Below are 19,006 nucleotides of genomic sequence, written 5' to 3'. Positions count from 1 at the left end.
GGGGGGGGGGGCAAAAAAAAAAGTGCACACACACGCGCACACACACACACACACACACACACACACACACACACACACAACCTTTTGGTCGTCCTCCCTAAAGGTCCACACTGTCACACACAAACGGCCTCAATCCACAGGCCAATAACACCCTGCAAATTAATGAGCTTCCAGCTCGAGACCCATCAACCTAATCAACAACAACAACAACAACAAACAAAAAACAACAACACAGGAGCACACCAGCCTGCCTGGTATACGTATGCACGCACACACTCGTGTGCACAGCGGTGGCTCTTGCTCACCCCCCCGTGCCGCCTCCAGGTGTCTGGTCCAAATGTCAGGCCTGGGAAAGGCGCCTCGCTGCTGGGGACAGCCAGTAGAGGAGCACACCCCCCCCCCCCCCCCCCCAGCTTCGGGTAGCAGCTTCCTGTTCATCCAGTTGGTGTTAACTTCGCTATATAGTCCACTCAATGTCAGACCCACGTGGATCAGAATAGCATATCGTGAGAGCCGTGGATGACAGACTGACAAGATGATATTTCTCAGTGGCCACTCCAGGTACTGCAGCCAAAAAGCCACCATATGCCCCGAAAAAAAAGCATTCTCCCATTGACCCCAATACAAAAATAAACACCTGGAAAGTGGCTGCGACCGGAAACGTGGTCTGTAATAAATCTTTCCATTGAAGATTTTTTTTAAAATCATGGACATTAAATCTTTCTAAAAAAAAAAATAAATAAATAAATAATAAAATAAAAAAGTATATACATAAAGGCTAGAAAATCCCCAGATAAGTGTTTATATTACCAGCTGCCGACGGGACGTTTTAACCACCATGATGTCATTAACGGCACAAAGAGTGTTTTATTTTGTTTTTTCAGTTGACTAATGAGTGCACCGTATCGTTGGCTACATGCAACTCCTTATAAAAGAAGTAGGGACCGAGTGGGTGATTTCAAACAAACTTTTTTTTTTTGGGGGGGGGCAATCGATAGCTAAAACGTTTCTGGCCCAGCAGCCAGCAGGGGGGGAGGAGGGGCAGGGAGGGAAGCAGGGGGGGGTGCAACACATTATGAAGGTTGGCAGCAGCGCTAATAAGCTGCTGCACAACTCTGATTATGTGTGGCGACCTGGTTCGCTCTCGAGAGAGCCGTGACACTACCAGCAATTAGCCGCTGCTATCCGTGACGCACGTCGCAACACTGTTGCTTCCTGTCTGTTCAGTTTTTTTTTTTGAATTGATTTTATCATTAATATAATTTATTATTATTATTATTTAGTACATTATTCCTACAGGTGCAGTGTATTTCTGCCTGATCCTTGGCGTGTTTTTAAACCGGTGTGCTCAGTCAGGCCATGCTGTCCATGTATGGTGCGGTTTGTTTCGTCTCTACCGTTTGTATGTTTCACACCTCAAACCACCGCCTGCTGTACGTCAAATTGTCCTCTCGGGACATTAATAAAGCACTTGACTTGATTCCGTGTCATGCGGCAGCATAGCAGGAGAGCAAACTGTCGCTTTGCGCGCTCTCGGGCTGCCGACGACAACTGACGCTGATCATCGTTTGCGTTTACGTCTGCTCGTATTCTTCACGGCTCATCTGTCCGGGGACGTTTGTTATTTGTGTGCGCCCATGTGCGTCACCGTGTGCTGGCGTGGGTGTTTTTTTTTATGACACGCAAAAAAAAAAAAAAAAAAAAACTCACCAGGTTCCAGGTTCCTCTCCTGCAACACCGCCAGCCACTTGGCCCCCGTGCCGAAGATGGTGATTCTGAAGGAAGGAAAGCGACAAAAGTGAAAAAAACGGCTTTAAGGGGTTTGGGGGGTGGGGGGTATGTACGTTCATCATGACCAGGAGTTTTGAATGGACGTGAGATATACAGCAAAAAAAAAAGCAAACTTTATATATGACTCCACCTTAGGCGTTCTATTCATGGATGGATCGTATAAAGTGGATAGCCTACACTGATTTATTTCACCCAGTGGCCACCAGTGGTATTGCAAAAAAAAAAAAAAAAATCACATTGAGCACAAAAAACAATCTACAAAACAAAAAACAATCTACAAAAATATCTGAAACACGGTTTCAATTAAAAAAAAAAAAAAAAAAAAAAAAAAAATCTGAAGTCCAGAAAATCCCCAGGAGAGTCTATTGTGTTAGCAGAGGCAACAAAAATATAAAAATGATTAAATAAACAAATCGTATTTTGTTTTTTTTCCCCACTTAATGCCATCTGGGCCTGAGCAGCTCTGCCATATAGGAGCCACATCACACTCAAATGGCCTCCTGACGGTGACGGCATCGCACCAGCGAGGGCATTCCGAGCAACAGCACTCTCTGGAGTGCGATGTCGCTCGATTAAAAGCTGGCGACGCTGTGGATCGGCCTCTCAACAATACAGAAAAAGTCTGTAAATGTCAGACGCTGCCTGTTATTTCGGGGGGTGAATTTGCGTCAGTGCCATCGCTGACAGTCGTTCAGACACCTACACAGACGCGGGCCCACTCTGTCACTCTGTATTGCACTGTGACAGCAGGAACTGGAAACAATGGGAACAGAATTAGCAGACGTTGTGCATCACAAGCGCGGGAAGCAGCGAGCGCATTTGGCAAAGTTCATTTTGCATCGGCACAACGCGGTCCCTGCAAAAACAAGGTGCTGGTGCTGTGCTGCGCAGGAAGGTCTCGGGTTCCATTCCGACCCCTGGGGCCCCCTCGGCCTGGAGCCTGCACGTTCTACCCAGAGTCTGCCTGGGTTCTCTTCAGGCGCTCGCCTCCCTTCCCAAAGAGAGAACGGAAAACACCGGTGCTGCCTTTTCATCAAGCGACTTGAAGAGGTCCAAAGAGGCTAAAAGGACAGCGCTACACGGCGAGAAGAAGAAACTAAACCAGCAGAAGAATAGATGGAGGGTTCCAATAAACAAACACCAAGAATGTCTTGTTTTTTTTTTGGTAATGAACTGGTTACTTGTCCAGGGTGTAAGTCTGCCCTGAACCCGAGGCCGAGAGAGACCCCAGAAAACTTCCAGTTCAGGGGAAGTGGTGATGGAAAATTTCTAAGAAGTTTGACAGGATTTTAAGTTTTACAACAAAAAAAAATAGCTTACTCGATTTCTTCTTAAATCTAAGAAAAAGAAAAAGGTTAATCTTCCATTCAGAAATAGGGAGCGGAGCGGCGCAGAGCGGCAATCAGCTCCAACAATTAAAGCACTCTGGTCGTTTATTGACCTCAGTCTGAGCGTGACGAGGCATAATTTCCAACATCTGTATGCCGAACTGCTGAAATGTTTTCTAATATGAAAAAAAAAAAGGACAAACGCTGCTCAACACCCTTTGCCCTTAATCCCATCTGCTCCGGTGGAGCCGCTCAGTAGCCAGGTCATTCCATTCCCAGTGGGGGGAGGGAGGAGTGTGTGTGTGTGTGTGTGTGTGTGTGTGTGTGTGTGTGTGTGCATGTGTGTGTGTGTGTGTGAGACAGGGTGAATGTAAAAACGAGGTGATGCTGAAACAAAGCAACGACCCTTCAGGGGAAGAAAAAAGAAAATGTAAAAAGGAAAAAATAAAATAAAATGAAAGATTGAAGAGGGGATGGAATTGACTTTTAAACTGCACAAATACAAAGAACGCCGGCGGCCAATCTGGAGGAGAAAATAAACGCCTTCCCTCCCGACGGGGGGGAAATGGGAAAGAGCTCGGCGGACGACGTATTGACAGGATGTTTGCGCGCAAGCAGCCCCGGAATGAAATGACTTTGAAAAGGTGTGCGAATGAGTGGAAGTCAAAGTGACGGCTGGACAACAGGTCGCGGGCAACGACTGACAGGACGGCCACCTTTGTGTGCCACATCGCTCCCTTTTTTCCAGTTTTTCTGTCACTTTTTTTTTACTTCATGTCATGTCAGTGGGTGTGGCCGCCTGCGAGCGAGTGTCCTCCTGACTTTTATTTTTCTTTTTTTCAATCAAATAAGATTGTCTGTCACTCCAAATAGATAAAAAAAAAAAAAAAATCAATCAGAGGCTGCTAATGGCTCGGGTGCGTGCCCGTGTGCATAAGGTCAGAGGTCAAGGGTTCCATGAAGTCATATACCAAAACGGAATGAGGTGTTTGACGGCGTCGGCAGCAAAACGTCAGAAATGCCTGATTAATTTCAGCTAGCGTGACAGCAGCGCGGCCATGACTTCAGGTGTAAAACTCCACTTCGTCCGTCTCGGCAAACGGACAACAGAGAGTGTTCTCACTCCCTGTTAGCATCCGTACATGCATTTCCATTGCAGGTTTTCTCCAAATGGCAAGCGATATTTCTAGAATTTGGACAAAGTGCAATTGGGATTTGCAGGTGTTTGCACTCAACGCTGCGAAGCACATTTGCTGTAATTCTCGTAAAATCTCCTCCTGCAAAAGCCCACTTGGAGGAGGATGGAGGTCCTCCATTTCTTGTTTGGATCTGCACTTCAATGTTGTTTGCTGTCAAGAATGATTGTGATACTTTTCTCTTTGATTACTTGTAAAAAAAAATAAAAAAATAAAAAAATATATACACTCTCTCGTCTTCTCCTCCGTCCAAACATAATACGCCAGATGATTTGTGTCTTTGTGTAGCTATAATTTAAAAACACATCCGATTGAAACTTTCCGTCTCCGAGCGCATTAACAAGGTTCTACTTGTCTGGGACCAGAATGAAAACCCATCGACGTCGACATCTGAACACAGTCCAGCTTGTGGAAGTGTCTCTCTGAATGCAAGAGTCTTTCATCCAAAGAAGACATGAAATAAAATCAGAAGAAATCTGCTCCTTTTTAAAATAGGCTGTTGCCTTTTCGTAAGTCTTTGACTTTGTCAACATTTTTTGTACGTGACTGCATTTTTTTCCCTGCAGTCATCAAGAACACGACAGCAGGGGGTGAAAAACACAAACTAGAAGGAAATTGTTCTTTAAAAGAAAAACATAAAATCCTGCTCAATTATAAATAATAAGACTTGGACGCACTTGGACCGAGACGGTGTGCGCACACGGCTATTTGGGGAGCAGCACAAGCTGTGCGCTCGCTCGCAGGCCGAGCGTGCACAGAATGTGACATTAGTGTCCCCGGTGTTCACCTGCAGCCACTGCACACAGCAGATAACGTGGATGAATTTGATGCAAAAAAAAAAAAAAAAGGGCGGAGGCCAATTTGTCGTGCACTCACGGACGGTCAATTCTCAATTTCGGCCATCATCCCCCCCCCCCCCCCCCCCCGCGCCCCCCGCCCCCCCCCCCCCCCTGCACATATCCAGCCACCGCTGGCCACCGTTGGAAAGAAATACAATAAAGACACAAAGAAATGAAACGGCGGCTCTGGTCTGATTGGAGGCAGGTGTCCAGCTTTACCCTCTAATTGGGTGCTTAGGATGGAGGGCGGAGGACGCGCAGGCGGGGTTGTGCGTTTCGGAGGGGGGGGCCGACTGGGTCGATGTACCGGCTGGACTGTTTCCAGGGAGACGCGCGGCTGCCGCCGAGCCACGGAGAGACACTCCGAGCCAATCGAACGCCAGCGCGTTACCGCGTCTCGATGTTCACCGGGCGGAGTGACGACTGGCCGGCGGCTCTCTGAAGAGTCCCAGACTCGGCCCTGGTGCGCCACCCTGGACGAGCACAGGCGGCGGAAGAGAGTTTCAGGACTGTTTGACAACTCGCAGGTTTGCAGAGGAGAAGAGGTGGGAAAAAACAACAAAATAATCTTCAAAATATTTTCCTCAATAGCGCTTTCCTCTTCCCTTTATTGCACTGCACTCCCAACCGGAAGGCAGACATTCTAGTAGATGTGCAAAACAAGCAACACCAAAGTGTTGCGTTGCCTAGATCGTCCGTCTAGAAACCACGTAAGGTGCCGCAACAGACCGAGGAGCCTCCTGGTGGCGGCCACGTGGCACAGCTTGAAGTAAAGGGTTTGTCTAAAAATGTGACTGAACTGGCATCGCACAGCAAACGCGTTCCAAAAACAGTGAAAAAAAAAAAAAAAAAAAAGTAGGCGAGAATCTTGCTTGGCGCTGGCCACAGAGAACATTTCCATAAGTGGTAGAAAAAAAAAGAAAAAAAAAAGTTTCAAAAAGGGCTCCTCTATGACCAACTGGTAGATTTGTGTTCCATTTGATTCGTCAGTGCGACTGGATAAAAGAGCAGCAGGTGCTATTAATGTGTTTAGTCTTGCTGACATTAACATTTAATATTAACACTTGGGATGTGATTTGCTGCCGTTTTCTGAAGTTAACTATTATTTTCTGTGGGTTTTTTTTTTAATACATGACATCATCTTGCAAAAAACACACACATTTATTTTCAATTGCACGCAATCTCCTGCCCCCTAAAAATAAATGAATAAATTAAAAACTCACACTATCAAATGTAAAACGCAATAGGCCGTTTAAACTTTATGGACTATATATATCAAAAAAAAAAAGATATTTGAACGATATATATGAAGATATATAATGTATTCATTTAGAGTTGACAGGCTGATTTATCAACTTATATTGACTGATAATTATATATGTGCAAATTAGAACGAAAAGCAATTGGAAAGAAAACACCTTCATGATCCAAGTCCGTTTACGTTCAGGACATTTGGCTCATAGGCAACAGCGCCCCCGTGTGGGCTAGCGAGACATTACGATTAAACCGCCGTTGACCCGCCACAGGAGAACCGCAGGATTTTCAATTAATTGCTAATTGTTTAATTTAATGGGGTAAATTCTCAATGGCAATTCATCGATGGATTGCCGACGTCGCTAATTTGCGCCGCCAAACCCCATCAAAGCGCAGCGATCAACGCTGCAGTCGGGGCCTCGGAATTTAATTCGCACTCGCGTTGTTTAACCAGGTAATTGCTTAAATGTCATTCTAAATGAGCAACTTCTGCCGGCTCGCTTCTTCTAAACGCTCTCTGATGTGCGGATGCTCACAGATGAGAAAATATCGAAAAACAAATTCAAAGGGAAGATCAACCAAGATTCTCTTTGATGTGGCTCACTTTTCCCCCACCTTTTCCTTCTCCACCCAAAAACTTCAAAAGCACAATTTCCCCATTTCCATTTCCTCTCACGTAATTGATAATGTCACTTTACCAAAAACATTCGAGAAAGGGGTTGTACAGCTAGGCAGGGTGGAAGAATTTAATAGGAAATACCTTATAACGATTCCGTAGCTTAAAAAAAAAAAAAAAAAAAAAAAACCTCCAAAGGTTTGACAGGATTTCGCCCCAATTAAAATATTCAAACTCAATCCAGAAGATGAGGGCTGTGAAACGTTTCCTGTCAGCCCGTCCCCGAGGGGATTCTCCTGCGAGGAGGTGGGTTGTGGAAAAAAAAAAATGTGTCTGAGGCGGCAACATCAGCTTTTAAATGGTCCAGAAATCTTCTCCGCCTAGTTTTAGAAGCTTCCGCCCGTCCGTCTGTCTGTCTGTCCGTCCGTCACACCTGCTCGCACTTTGTTCACAGCCTTTATGCAGCTAATAAGAGGAGAATTTTGACTTTTGGGACTCCCTAAAAGACTGACGTCATCGCTTTAGTTAACCAAAACACTGGTCCCCGGCGCAAGACGTTCATTTCCCCCCCAACTTCCCGTCCGAGTCTCGGAGGTTTCGAACATTTTCAGAGCCGGCGGGGCAGCAGATTCGTCTCGGGCCGCCGTTCAGCTGCGAGAGAAAGACTCGGCTGTTCTTTTTCCCGCTGATCAAAAACAGACAGATTCAAAGTTTTTAAATCAGTTCTGTCTGGGCACAATGAAAATGTTCCCGTCGGTCATAAAAAAAAAAAAAGAAGATATTTACAGTCGACTGTAATTCAGTCCCACAGCAGAAAACACGAGTTGCACTTGCGGGAACCGCATCACGAGACTCTTCTGGTTTTGGTTCAATTTTCCCCCGCGTCACAGCTGCTACTGATTGATTTGCTTTCATCAGTCTCTACTTTTATCATTCGAGAGCACATTTTGTTTCGCTTCCCTTCCCCAAAACACACTACTTCTTAACCACCATTCCATCGGTGATGGGATGCGCTACCATTTCCATGGCGGGCATTGGGAAAATTGACTTCACTGTGGTTTTCTGACAGCGATGCATCTCCAGAGCGCCGGGAGGAAGAGAAAGAGCTCACCCTTTACTGGTTTTGCTTACACCGCCTGTCAGAGTGCGCCGTTTCAGGGGTTTGTGGCAAACTGCGGGAGCGGGGTCGGTGGTGGTGGTGCCCCTCCGTGTCGTCACAGAGGGCCCATTCCCAGCACTGACTGCCGAGACCAAAGCACCGGCGCACTGAAGCGGCGCCTCTTCTCGCCAGGAGGGAGGGATGGTGAAGCGCACGCAGCGTGCTCGTGTGTGGGTGCAATATTTCCTCTCAGTAATGAATCAAGCTATTATTAACCGTCTAAATGTGAAACTTCACTTGTGCTACGAGAAGAAGGGAGGAAGTTTCCCCCCGCCGGAGTTTAGAGTCTTCACACACACGAAGGGCCCTACAGCAGGTTTCCATGAGACTTGAAGCAATGTGCTCTCTTCATCCTCAACTGGCGGTTCTCCTTCAAAAATGAGGGCGTGGAAACAGGACTGAAGCTTCCTCCCCTTTGTTTGCAAGACTGTTGACAAAACCGTCCTGTCGCCTACTTCCCAGCCCGTTTAAACAAAGACTAATCAATAAGTAATTGAAATAATAAGCCTTTATTACACCATCAGTTGCACAGTGCCTTCCTTAGCCTTGCACAACGATATCAGCATAAATCTTTATTCATGGCCTCTGCCCCTGTGCGCAAGTTAACAATTAAGCCACTGCCAGATTCTGTGGTCCAAATTTAACATTTCAGTGTGTGTGTGTGTGTGTGTGTGTGTGTGTGTGTGTGTGTGTGTGTGTGTGTGTGTGTGTGTGTGCGTGCGTGCGTGCGTGCGTGTGTCGGGACGTTGCCCACAGCTTCTGCTGCTGTATTTTACCCACAAGCTTCTGCTCTACATTCATTTGTGTCTGCTCTCCTCACTTTAAGGTCAAGCTCTGGTCTTAAAGAGAAGAACGTTCCCCTGTTCTTACATCTGTCCTACACACTGTGTTTGAGTTTGAGGTTGGACAGCAAGAAATCTTTCATTTGCTAATGAGGGGATGGTAATGGAAAAAAGGAAACTGTGTGTGACGTGCGCTAAGGATCGACGAGGCTATTTGGCAGCATCGTTGCAGCCCCTTTGTCAGGCAGTGTGTGTGTGTGTGTGTGTGTGTGTTTGTGTGTGTGTGTGTGTGTTAGTATTTGGCAACTCACCCCAGCTGGTCCGTCAGGTCCCACATAACATTGGGCGTCGGCATCAGTGGAGAACCATCGTACAGAACCACCGAGGCTCCCACGGCCAAGGCCGACACGAGCCAGTTCCACATCATCCAGCCGGTCTACGGATGGACGCACAGGCACAGGCACACACACACACACACACACACACACTACTTTATCTGGTGCAAACAGCCCTTTTAATCACTAACATGACTAAAATGAAAGGGAAATGAAAAATGCATGTAAAGTCATGTGTCCATAGAATGCGTCGTTCCTTTTTTCTTGTACTGAATTTAACTGAATTAGAAGAAAACAACAACATGTCTTAACTTCTCAGATGTTTGTGTGTGAGCCTTCGCAAATCTAGTTCATTCATTCATCCATCTTCTACACCCGCTTATTCCTAATCAGGGTCCTGGGGCTCTGCTGGAGCCTCTCCCAGCTGTCTTAGGGCGAAGGCAGGGTGACACCCTGGACAAAGTGGCCACTTCATCGCAGGGCCGCAAATCTAGTTTTAGTTTGTAAATCACCTAGCTGTTTATCCTACAAAAACACTTTTTTTTTTATTCCACGTCAATAATAATATTAACAATAATATTTGGCAAAATTGACATTTATCACTGTTCACACTTGAATTCAATCAGCGTAAAATGCTGTATCTCTGTGGATCACCATCAGAGGGAGTCTTTGAGGACGAGCTGGAAATTATGCACAGCGCTGACCTTCAGTGAACAATGCCGCTCATTATCTTCAGCTTGTGTTTAAACATGACTTCTTTTTTTGTTATAAATATATACATATATATAACAAGGATGCCCTCCCTCCCTCCCCAGTTCGATCCCCGAAACACTCTGGCTGTGCTGCCCAGTGAGGAGCAGCGAAGGGGACCGCACGCCTCATGTCTTACCGTTGTGTAGTAGAAGATGACGTCGCTGCTGGTCATGTTGCCGTGGAGAACGTGCTCCTTCAAGTGCTGAATGAGCGTCCCCTGCAGCGCACAGGAGGCAGAGGAAGGTGCATTTTCAGGTTTGTTCTGCACACTTCAATTCACTTTGCTCCAAACCCAAATGCTCAAAGATGCAATGGACAAAAAAAAATGTCCTAAGCAGCGAAACACCCAAATCATTTTTTTTTGCTCCCCAAACTCTTGCCTGATTTGTTTGATTATTATTCCACAGCAGTAGCTTTTAATTCACTGTTGTCATTTCTGCTCGCACAAACAAGTTTTTTTCTGTATTTGCATGTGAGATCCAGCAGGCTTAAACTTAACGCCGTCTCTTGGCGCGCGGCTTCCTTGTGTGAACGGCATGCTAACGGAGCCGGAGTGAGGCGGAAAACGCAGCGGTGCTGCGACTAATTGGTGGCGCTGAAAGAGCGGCCAGTGTTTCAATACCAGTGTTTTCAGCAACACTTTCCTCGCACTGCCGAGAGGTTAAACACATTAAAGGAAAACAAAAAGTAGGCCGGGGTCACTGAACTCTTTAACATTCAACTGAAAACATAAAGGTGTGAACTAAGCCACTGGTTGAGTGAAGGGGGGAACGGAAAAGAGCAGAATCTGTGCGTGAGGGAGAGAACACGTTAGTTCCAGCGTGTTGATCCACTTTCATTATTCCTGCTTTCAAAAGTGTCCCCATCCATCTACTTTTTGAGGGCTAATCGCTACGGGTGGAGCCTTGCTGCCATCTAGTGGCAGAGCTTGGAACACAGCACTGAACTAATGGATGACGCAACTCGTGCGAGTCTCTGTGTTTCGAGTTTTGTCTTTGGAAAGTAAAAGGAAAAAAGGGCGGCAGGTTGACGTGAAGCTCGAGTTGAAAGGTCCAGTTCACTTCATATCGCGCACGGCGAGGAAGCCGCCCCGCGTTCCTCACCCCAGCAGAGTGGACCATGCATTTCGGAGCGCCCGTGGTGCCAGAGGAATACATGATGAACAGCGGATGGCTGAACGGAAGCTGCTCGAACTCCAGCTGGGGCAGCTGATGCAACTCGTTGCGGCCGGAAGCCAGGAAGTCGTCGATAAACATGCTGAGAAGGTAGAAGACGGTTGTCGGTGAGGAAGTCAGCGCAGAACACCGGCTTCACCGTCAGTATGGGTTTCAGCCAGTGCACTTGGGCGTTTTGCATTGTCACGACGCACCTGTTGGGGATCTTGGAGAGGTCAGTGTCCTGCTTGGAGCGAGCGTAAGGAATAACCACCACTTTCTTCAGGTCCGGAAGGCCTGCGCAGAAAAGAGGAAGAGAAAGCTGCATTTGTTTTTCTGTCAACGTTACATTAAAAAAAAAAAAAACTTTATAATCTAATAGGTTTACAGTTTCATAAATCGCCTTTGCTGAAAACGTTAAAAAAAAAAAGCCAGACAACATTGTGGGCGCTGCCGACCTTTGACGACGCTGATGAGCTTCTCCATGTGGTCGTGTGTTTTCCCGTTGTAAACCACCGCAGCAACGGAGAAGATCAGCTTGGGCTGAATCTGAGAGAACCTGTCGAGAACACCCTGCAAGCAAGCACAGCAGCAGAGAGGAGCTTCAAGACCAGGCAAGTGGTACAAAAAGATCAGCATTTCACAATGTTGTCTTCCTCAGCCAACACTGAAGCAAACTGCAAGAAGGCAGCAGAGAAAGCAAGGGAAGAGTGACAGGTGGCGGTCACCTGCACAGGCAGTCGTTTGACCTTTGAAAATTAACTGACGCCATTGCTGAGAAAGTGAGCTGGATTAAAATTCTGCTCAAGTACCAACACCCCCCCCCCCCTTCTGATTTCAAGTGTAGTTAGATGGGTTTGCCTGAGGGGGCAGCACAACGCCAGGGATAGAAGTGGCGAGTGAGACACAGTTCACTGATTAAATGAAGTTTGTTCTGAAGACGGAATTAACTTCACATTTCAATGGCTCGTCAACATTTTCAATCTATAATTCAATCTCATTTTAACTACGTAATGCTCCTAATCTCCTACGCTTCTGTGCTTGACTGAGGGAATACTGGGGAAGAGTCGGCGCGGCCCTTACATTGACACCAAAGTCGACAGACGTCGAACTCCAAATGGCTCCGATGCTGGCGGCCGCCAACATGGCCTCCACCGCGTAGACGCCATTCGGGATGTAGCCTAAAGTGCAGAAGAAGAAGAAGAAGAAGAAGAAGAAGAAGGAGAAGAAGAAGAAGAAGAGGAAAGATGTTCCGATGTCAGTGCTCATTGCTCACCTGGTGAAAGGCCAGCTTGTGAGGAGATGTCAATGACTCTACACAAGAAACACAGTCACTCAACTCTGTGTTTAATGAGTGGAAGAGGGGCGAGACAAAGACTTTGTGCCACGGTGAGAGGAGAGAGAGGAAGAGAGAGTCGTGACGAGCGGCGAGTCGGAAACATATTTCACTCTTAACGAGCGCCGCTGCCGTGATGGACTTCCTGATCAATGCGGTGGGAGGTGCTCAAGGATGCCGCAAATCACCGTTAGTGCGACGTCTCGGACAACCAGACGGGCGGCGATATTGAGGTGAGCGACCACAAGAAATAAAAAAAGGACAAAGCACGATAATGAATTCACATGTTCATTCAAGGTGGCTGTAGTAAAAGAAAAAAGAAAAAAGAGAGGCCCTTAAATCTCCCCGCGCTGTCGCCGCGTCCCTTAACTCGCTGGATGATTTACAATCGGGTATCGGTACCGATACCAGCGTGGAGTACTCTGTCCGTGCTTAATAAAATAGGTGCCAATACCACGACACCGATAGTTGTATGGGCACGCATATGACAATTTTCTGTTACATTTGTGTTTGTACAGTGGTGAAACTTGTAACAGTCTCACACATGTTGTAGAAAAAACACGCTCAGGAAAGTTGCTCTAATAATAAATAACATCTGTGGAACAATGAAAAAAAATAAAAAATAAAGTGGATCTATAATGTGAAATGGCCTTGTTAAGAAGTCCGTATCAGTACTGGTGAGTCCTGAAATGCAGGTACTCGTACTCTACTTGTTCTGCTCTGAATATTCCCGTGCTGTCTACTGCCAGCCGCTCTTCACCAATGTGCTCTTTTCAATCAAATACTGACTTGCTTTCACTCAGGTGTGTCTAAAGCTGTTCTACTGCAAATACATGAAAGGAGGAAACTTTCAAGTTCAAACCAACCAAAAAAATAGTACACTATCTCCTTCAGTTCAGCTTAAAATAAACTTTTATCCTTTAAATAAAAAAGATTGTGTTATATCTCTGTGAACTCCAGACCCTGAACCAGACAATGTGCACACACACACACGTGCACACACACACGTGCACACACACACACACACACACACACACGCACACACACATCCAGTCTTCGATTTCATCAATCACCAGGGTCATAAATTGTACAAGTCACAGTCACATATTATCAGGAGCTGATAAGCGACCCCGGTCCACCCTGTCTTGCCACATGACATCATCTGCATCCTCATGAAACATGCCGGTATTGCCTCCCATGCCAGTCAGCCGCGGCCTCCCTGTGTGGCAATGGCAAACACAGTGTCCAAGGCTCTGTCCAAGGCTCTGAGCCAGGCAGGACCCCGGAGGGACAAAGTTCCCAAAGATCCTGCAGCATCTCCTGCAGGGAGTGCAGGGTAGAAGGTTCCGCAGTCTGCCCTGCAGAACCGGCAGAGGATCAGTATGCAAAACAGCTGGACGGCAGCACGGGGCTTGATTTGAGGACCACCTGATCCCTCCGCTGAAGTGCAAGTGTGTAATATTTGGAGATTTTGAGAGGACACAGCAACATCAAGTGGTTGCATTTTAGATTGCAGCGTCTTTCACTAACCCTCGGTTTTCCTACCGCGGCTCAAGCAAAAACCTGGATACCTCGTCCACCTTCTTCTGCTTGTTCACGGTGTCATGACAGACGGAAGAGTAGCTAAAATTGAAAAGTGTGTACGTCGTCGGCTCCTGGTCGTTACCACTAGCTGAGTGCCAATACATCTCCTGGACTGCGCACTGTGACAGGACATTTCAGTTCGACAACCAGCAGACAAGGGAAATCCAACACGGAGGACTGAGCTCACGTTCAAAGACGCAAACAAATCGGCATTCACATATGTGTGAAAAGAAGCGGACAGGAAGTGGGAGCGGCCGCAAGAGGAAGACGCCCCGCCCCCGTCTCTCTAATGAGATTCCCACAGAGCTCAAGTCATCTAGTTAATGGATTTTCTTACCACAACGTCCATCTCCTCTAAGAACATATTATCATGCACGCACACACACACACACGCACACACACACACACACACACACACACACACACACACACACACACACACACACACACACACACACACACACACACACACACACACAGGACAATCTGGGAAGAGTAGCACTTCCACTGTGTGTTTTTTTTGACTGCTTCTAATTCAACCAACTCAAACTGCGGGGGGGGGGGGGGGGGAATCGGCAAAGCCGCTCGCTTTCCTGCAACAGTGACGCTCAGTGTTGGGGAGGCTCGTGCAGAATAACCGATAATGAATGTGCCACACAGAGAGGTGTTTCCACCGAGGCAGTGGAGCCTGTGCAAATATAAGAAGTGAAGTGTGTCTTTGAGAAAGAGCTCTGACCTCTGCCAAGACAACCAGCAATGTCTCACCAGTGCACGCACGCACACACACACACAAACACACACACACACACACACACACACACACACACACACAGGCTAATGGCTAATGCAAAAATAGCTCATGCCTCCTCATGCTGCAATAAGCTTTGAATAATATCCAGGCACACAAGAGGAGACAATTTATTGGATTATTGGGGAGAAACAGGCTCACTGATCAACAAGTGTGACGCAAACTTATTTATTTCAGGTGATGCAAACATTAAGCACTTTTTTTCCCCACCTTCAGTGAGCCAAAGAGGATTAAATAAATCAGATATGCAACTCACCTACGACCCTGTCACCGGTCTGGACGCCCATCTTCCTCATGGCTGCAGCAAACAACGCCACATCGCGCCTCAGCTCCCCGTAGGTCACCTTCACAATCTCATCGTTGGCCTCCGCTGGTGGTTGGATTGACAAAATAGAGAGATTAAGAAAAGAAGAAGAGGAAGAAGAAGAAGAAGAGGAAGAAGAAGAAGAAGAAGAAGAAGAAGAGCTGTGACAGCAAAGGACACCAGACGTTGTTTTGACATCAAAGATTTGTGCATTGGCAAATATTTTTCTGGAAGGATGGCGGAGTTGCCAAGAGACAAAGTGAACACTGCGATCAATCGATCGTCTCATAATTAAACTAATGCTCCAGAGGGGGAGGCGGCATGTCGGTGAGCTAGAGTCTATTTATAGAGCTGGAGATAAGGTAATAAAAAGAGGTTCTCCAGTCCGGAGAGACGGAGGAGATCAGTTAATCCAATAACGTGACGTGTGCAGTCTTGACCTGCGCCACTTCTGTGCAGCTTCAACCTGATTCTCCCTCGCCTGCACCAACATTCCACGCTGACGGGAAAACCAAAACTGTCCCTTTCTGATTTCAGTCTTTCAGTCATTTGAATGCTGAAGAAAAAAAAACTGAGCGTGGGGTTTTGATTAGGACAATCTTGTATTTGTGCATTTGAACCTCTTGTGATTTAAACGCGGCTGCCAGACAGGTTGTCTGATTTATGACTGAAAGTCGCGCGTCACCTTTCCGCCAATCCCATAATTAATCATGCGTTATTGACTTACTCGCAGCGTACAGGGCGACTTTATCCTGGTCACCGTGTTTGAGCATGTTCTCAGCGTAGTTGAGCCGGGCTCCTTTAAACCACTCCGGGACGTCCGAAATCCGTTTGGAAACATCCACTACCTGGTGCACACCCACAAAACACACACACACACACACACACACACACACACACACACACACACACACACACACACACACACACACACACACACACACACACACACACAGGTGATATAGCAACATGGCTGAATGAAAGGCATTTAGGAGCAGAACAGCTCCTGGTGAAAACATAACCTGATTCAGAACCCAGAAGTTCCTCATTTTTGGAATGAAAAACCATCCAGACGACGACGACGACGGGAAGCAAATAAAAGTGAGACGTCGTGGAAACTGTGTGATGACACTGTATGAACATGTTTCCGACAGGTAGACTGGTCGTGCCCGTCTGCTCAGTATAAAGGCACAATGGAATGGCACAAAAAAGATGGCACTGATAACAACAATAAAAACAATGTCGTCACCCTGATGAGGATCTTGATGTGTGCAGAAGGAGTGTGTCACAGTCACAGTAGAGCACCTGAAGGTGCACTTTACAACCGCACACACCTACCCGAGTGACTACCGTACGTCCTGGAATTGAGGAGCAATACCAGATAACGACGCCACAATGAGGAAATAAACCCAAATCAATATGTTGGCTCGCTTTATGGTGCCGCCACAATAAAATACAGTTTGGAGGAATGACAGCTATGGACTGTGATAATGAGACCGACAGGTCTTTTGTTCCCACTTCAGATTTTAAATGAACCTTTACAGGGGGAAATATAACCCGCTTACCTGGTTATCCGTTAGAATAGATGACTTTGAATGTTTTCAATGGTTTTATATTCATCTCAAGCAATTCCTCGGCACCCTGTTCACTCCTTGCGATTACCATTATAATAACAGAATAGTACCAAACAGGCTTCCAGTTTCAACTCGGCAGTAGAGCCGCCGGTTCTCTAATCAAACCACCGCAGATGTGAGTGGCCACTCAGCGTCAATCACTTTTTGATTGCAGCAAAATGACAAAACTGAAAATTGCAAAAGAGGAGACAACATGCTGATGATTGTTCTCACTGTCCTCTGGAATGCATCCTTGAAAAGTGCCCTCCGTGACAACAGTGGACTCACCTCTTCATAGAGTTTGGAGCTGACTATGCCGCAGAAGCGCCATGCCTCCCCCCAGAACTCTGAGTAGTTGTCAACCGACCACTGGTACAGGTCACTGTAGTTGGCTGAAAGACAGAGAGTCAGACAATTTATCATAACTGCTGCGATAACATTACTTATGTCAAAGTGGGACCTCATGCTGAATAACAGGAAGAGGTTAGACGGATATTAATTTCTAACAAAAGATTGTGTCCTGTGCAAAAATCATCTGTCAAGCAAATAAAGCGTCTTTCTGGCAAGAACGTAACATCTCTGCAACAAACACCCGGAGCAGCCAGCGACACATTTCAAATACATACATCAAAGAACCTTCGAGAAAATGTCAAATACACATCACTTGCACCCTTCAGGAGTCTAATTGTTCCATTACATCATTCCATACATAAACATGAGTGTTGTTGCCACGTTGTTTTGACACATGGAGTTATTGGGAAGTGTGACAAAAAAAACAACCCTGTTTTTAGTTTAAAGGGAAACGCGCTAGAGAAGGGTGCTTATTTTGTTGTTTGGTTTTTGGCGATTTAAGGATGAGCAGAGATGATCCTCCATGCCATCACACCTGTTCATGTCTCCCACTCTCTCTCCCTCTCAACCGACGCGGAGGACCCAAGCTACTCGACCTCCCCCTCGGAGCATGTTTGGAAAGCAGGTGTCTTCTCTTTCTGTCTACGGCTCCGACTGCGGGTTAGAACGTCGGCGGAGCAAATCAAAGACCGCAGCGTTACATAAACATCCAGTTAACGAGGCGCGAGACAGTGGGACGACAACGCTCTCTCGTTCCCGCATCCCGCGGCTCGTCGACCACGCACTCGCAGAACCAAGATATTCCCGACCTATATTCCCTGCAGCTCACCTACCTCTTGCACGTATTATCTCCCGTCTCCGCCTCCCTCCCTGCTGCTACTCACCCAGATTAAGTCCGTAGTCCCCGTTGACCTGCATCCTGAAAGTGTCCATCCGGGTGTTCCTCTTGGAGTCCGGGTACCACAGCACCTTGCCGTCCAGGTCCATGATTTTCTCGCTCTTTCCCTCCGTGTCCTTAGACATGTTTATCGCAAAGTCCAGAAGGGGGGAGGCCTTGCCGGAGATACAGTGTTGCCTGGAGGTCACGGCTCCTGGGGAATTAGATCAGCGGCTACTTAGTCCGGGATGACTCGTCCACTAACCGGGAGAGACAGCTAGCAACTGTCAAAGACGAGCATGCAACGGCCGAAGATACCCAGAAGGCGGCGCCTGGTGACGTAAAGTAGGCTGGATTCAAGAACGCAACGTTGCTCAATTGAACAGGAGAAAACTGGTTTTAAAGGTGCGGCCAGGTTTCCTTTTTTTTTTCCCTTCTTCTTCTTCTTCTTTTTTTTTTTTAAATTAATTAATAAATTAATAAATTAATAAATAAATTAATTAATTAATTAATTAATTAATTAATGAAAAAGCTCAGACTTTAAAATAACACTTAAAGTATGACTTTGCGGGCACTTTATGTTTGTGATTTTCTTCTTTTATTATCGTCACCATCGTAAAAGCAAGACTAACAGATGATATACAACTAAAAAAAATGACATTTCTGTCCTTATGGTCTCAAAAGGGTTTTCCTGAAACAACCACAAATAACTTAACCAACAGACTTGTTCTAGCCGAAGTGCCTTCAGTTGACAGGGTGCCAGCAGCAGCAGTCGTAGTAGTAGTTACAGAAAAGTGCCCCTACGCTGACAACAATGACAGGAATGGTACCCAGCAAATGCCACATCGTTGTGTCGTTATTATAAAAATGTCTTTATTTAGAAAACAATGTCAAATATATAGGACATACGATGGGTTATTATAGGT

General features: G+C 46.5%; 1 protein-coding gene across 1 annotated transcript in view; it reads right to left on the bottom strand.

The window, feature by feature from the left end:
* The window catches only part of aacs (acetoacetyl-CoA synthetase), a 26,852-nt gene extending 8,475 nt beyond the window's left edge, over positions 1–18,377 (bottom strand). Inside the window, exons 1-11 of the mRNA XM_076033390.1 lie at positions 18,088–18,377; positions 17,141–17,244; positions 15,967–16,087; positions 15,192–15,305; positions 12,291–12,388; positions 11,666–11,780; positions 11,423–11,504; positions 11,157–11,310; positions 10,190–10,270; positions 9,277–9,401; positions 1,711–1,775 (exon numbers count right to left, since the gene is read on the bottom strand). Coding sequence (XP_075889505.1) covers positions 1,711–1,775; positions 9,277–9,401; positions 10,190–10,270; positions 11,157–11,310; positions 11,423–11,504; positions 11,666–11,780; positions 12,291–12,388; positions 15,192–15,305; positions 15,967–16,087; positions 17,141–17,244; positions 18,088–18,226 — 1,198 coding nt within the window. The 5' untranslated portion in view covers positions 18,227–18,377. The remainder of the gene's footprint in view (positions 1–1,710; positions 1,776–9,276; positions 9,402–10,189; positions 10,271–11,156; positions 11,311–11,422; positions 11,505–11,665; positions 11,781–12,290; positions 12,389–15,191; positions 15,306–15,966; positions 16,088–17,140; positions 17,245–18,087) is intronic.
* Between the last annotated feature and the right edge of the window lie 629 nt (positions 18,378–19,006).

Source organism: Nelusetta ayraudi, unplaced genomic scaffold, assembly GCF_046127955.1.
Source record: "Nelusetta ayraudi isolate G7.1 ecotype Tasmania unplaced genomic scaffold, CSIRO-AGI_Nayr_v1 ptg000041l, whole genome shotgun sequence".
Taxonomy (NCBI): Eukaryota; Metazoa; Chordata; class Actinopteri; order Tetraodontiformes; family Monacanthidae; genus Nelusetta; species Nelusetta ayraudi.
Note: the sequence above shows the minus strand (reverse complement) of the source record. Positions and strands in the feature narration are given on the sequence as shown.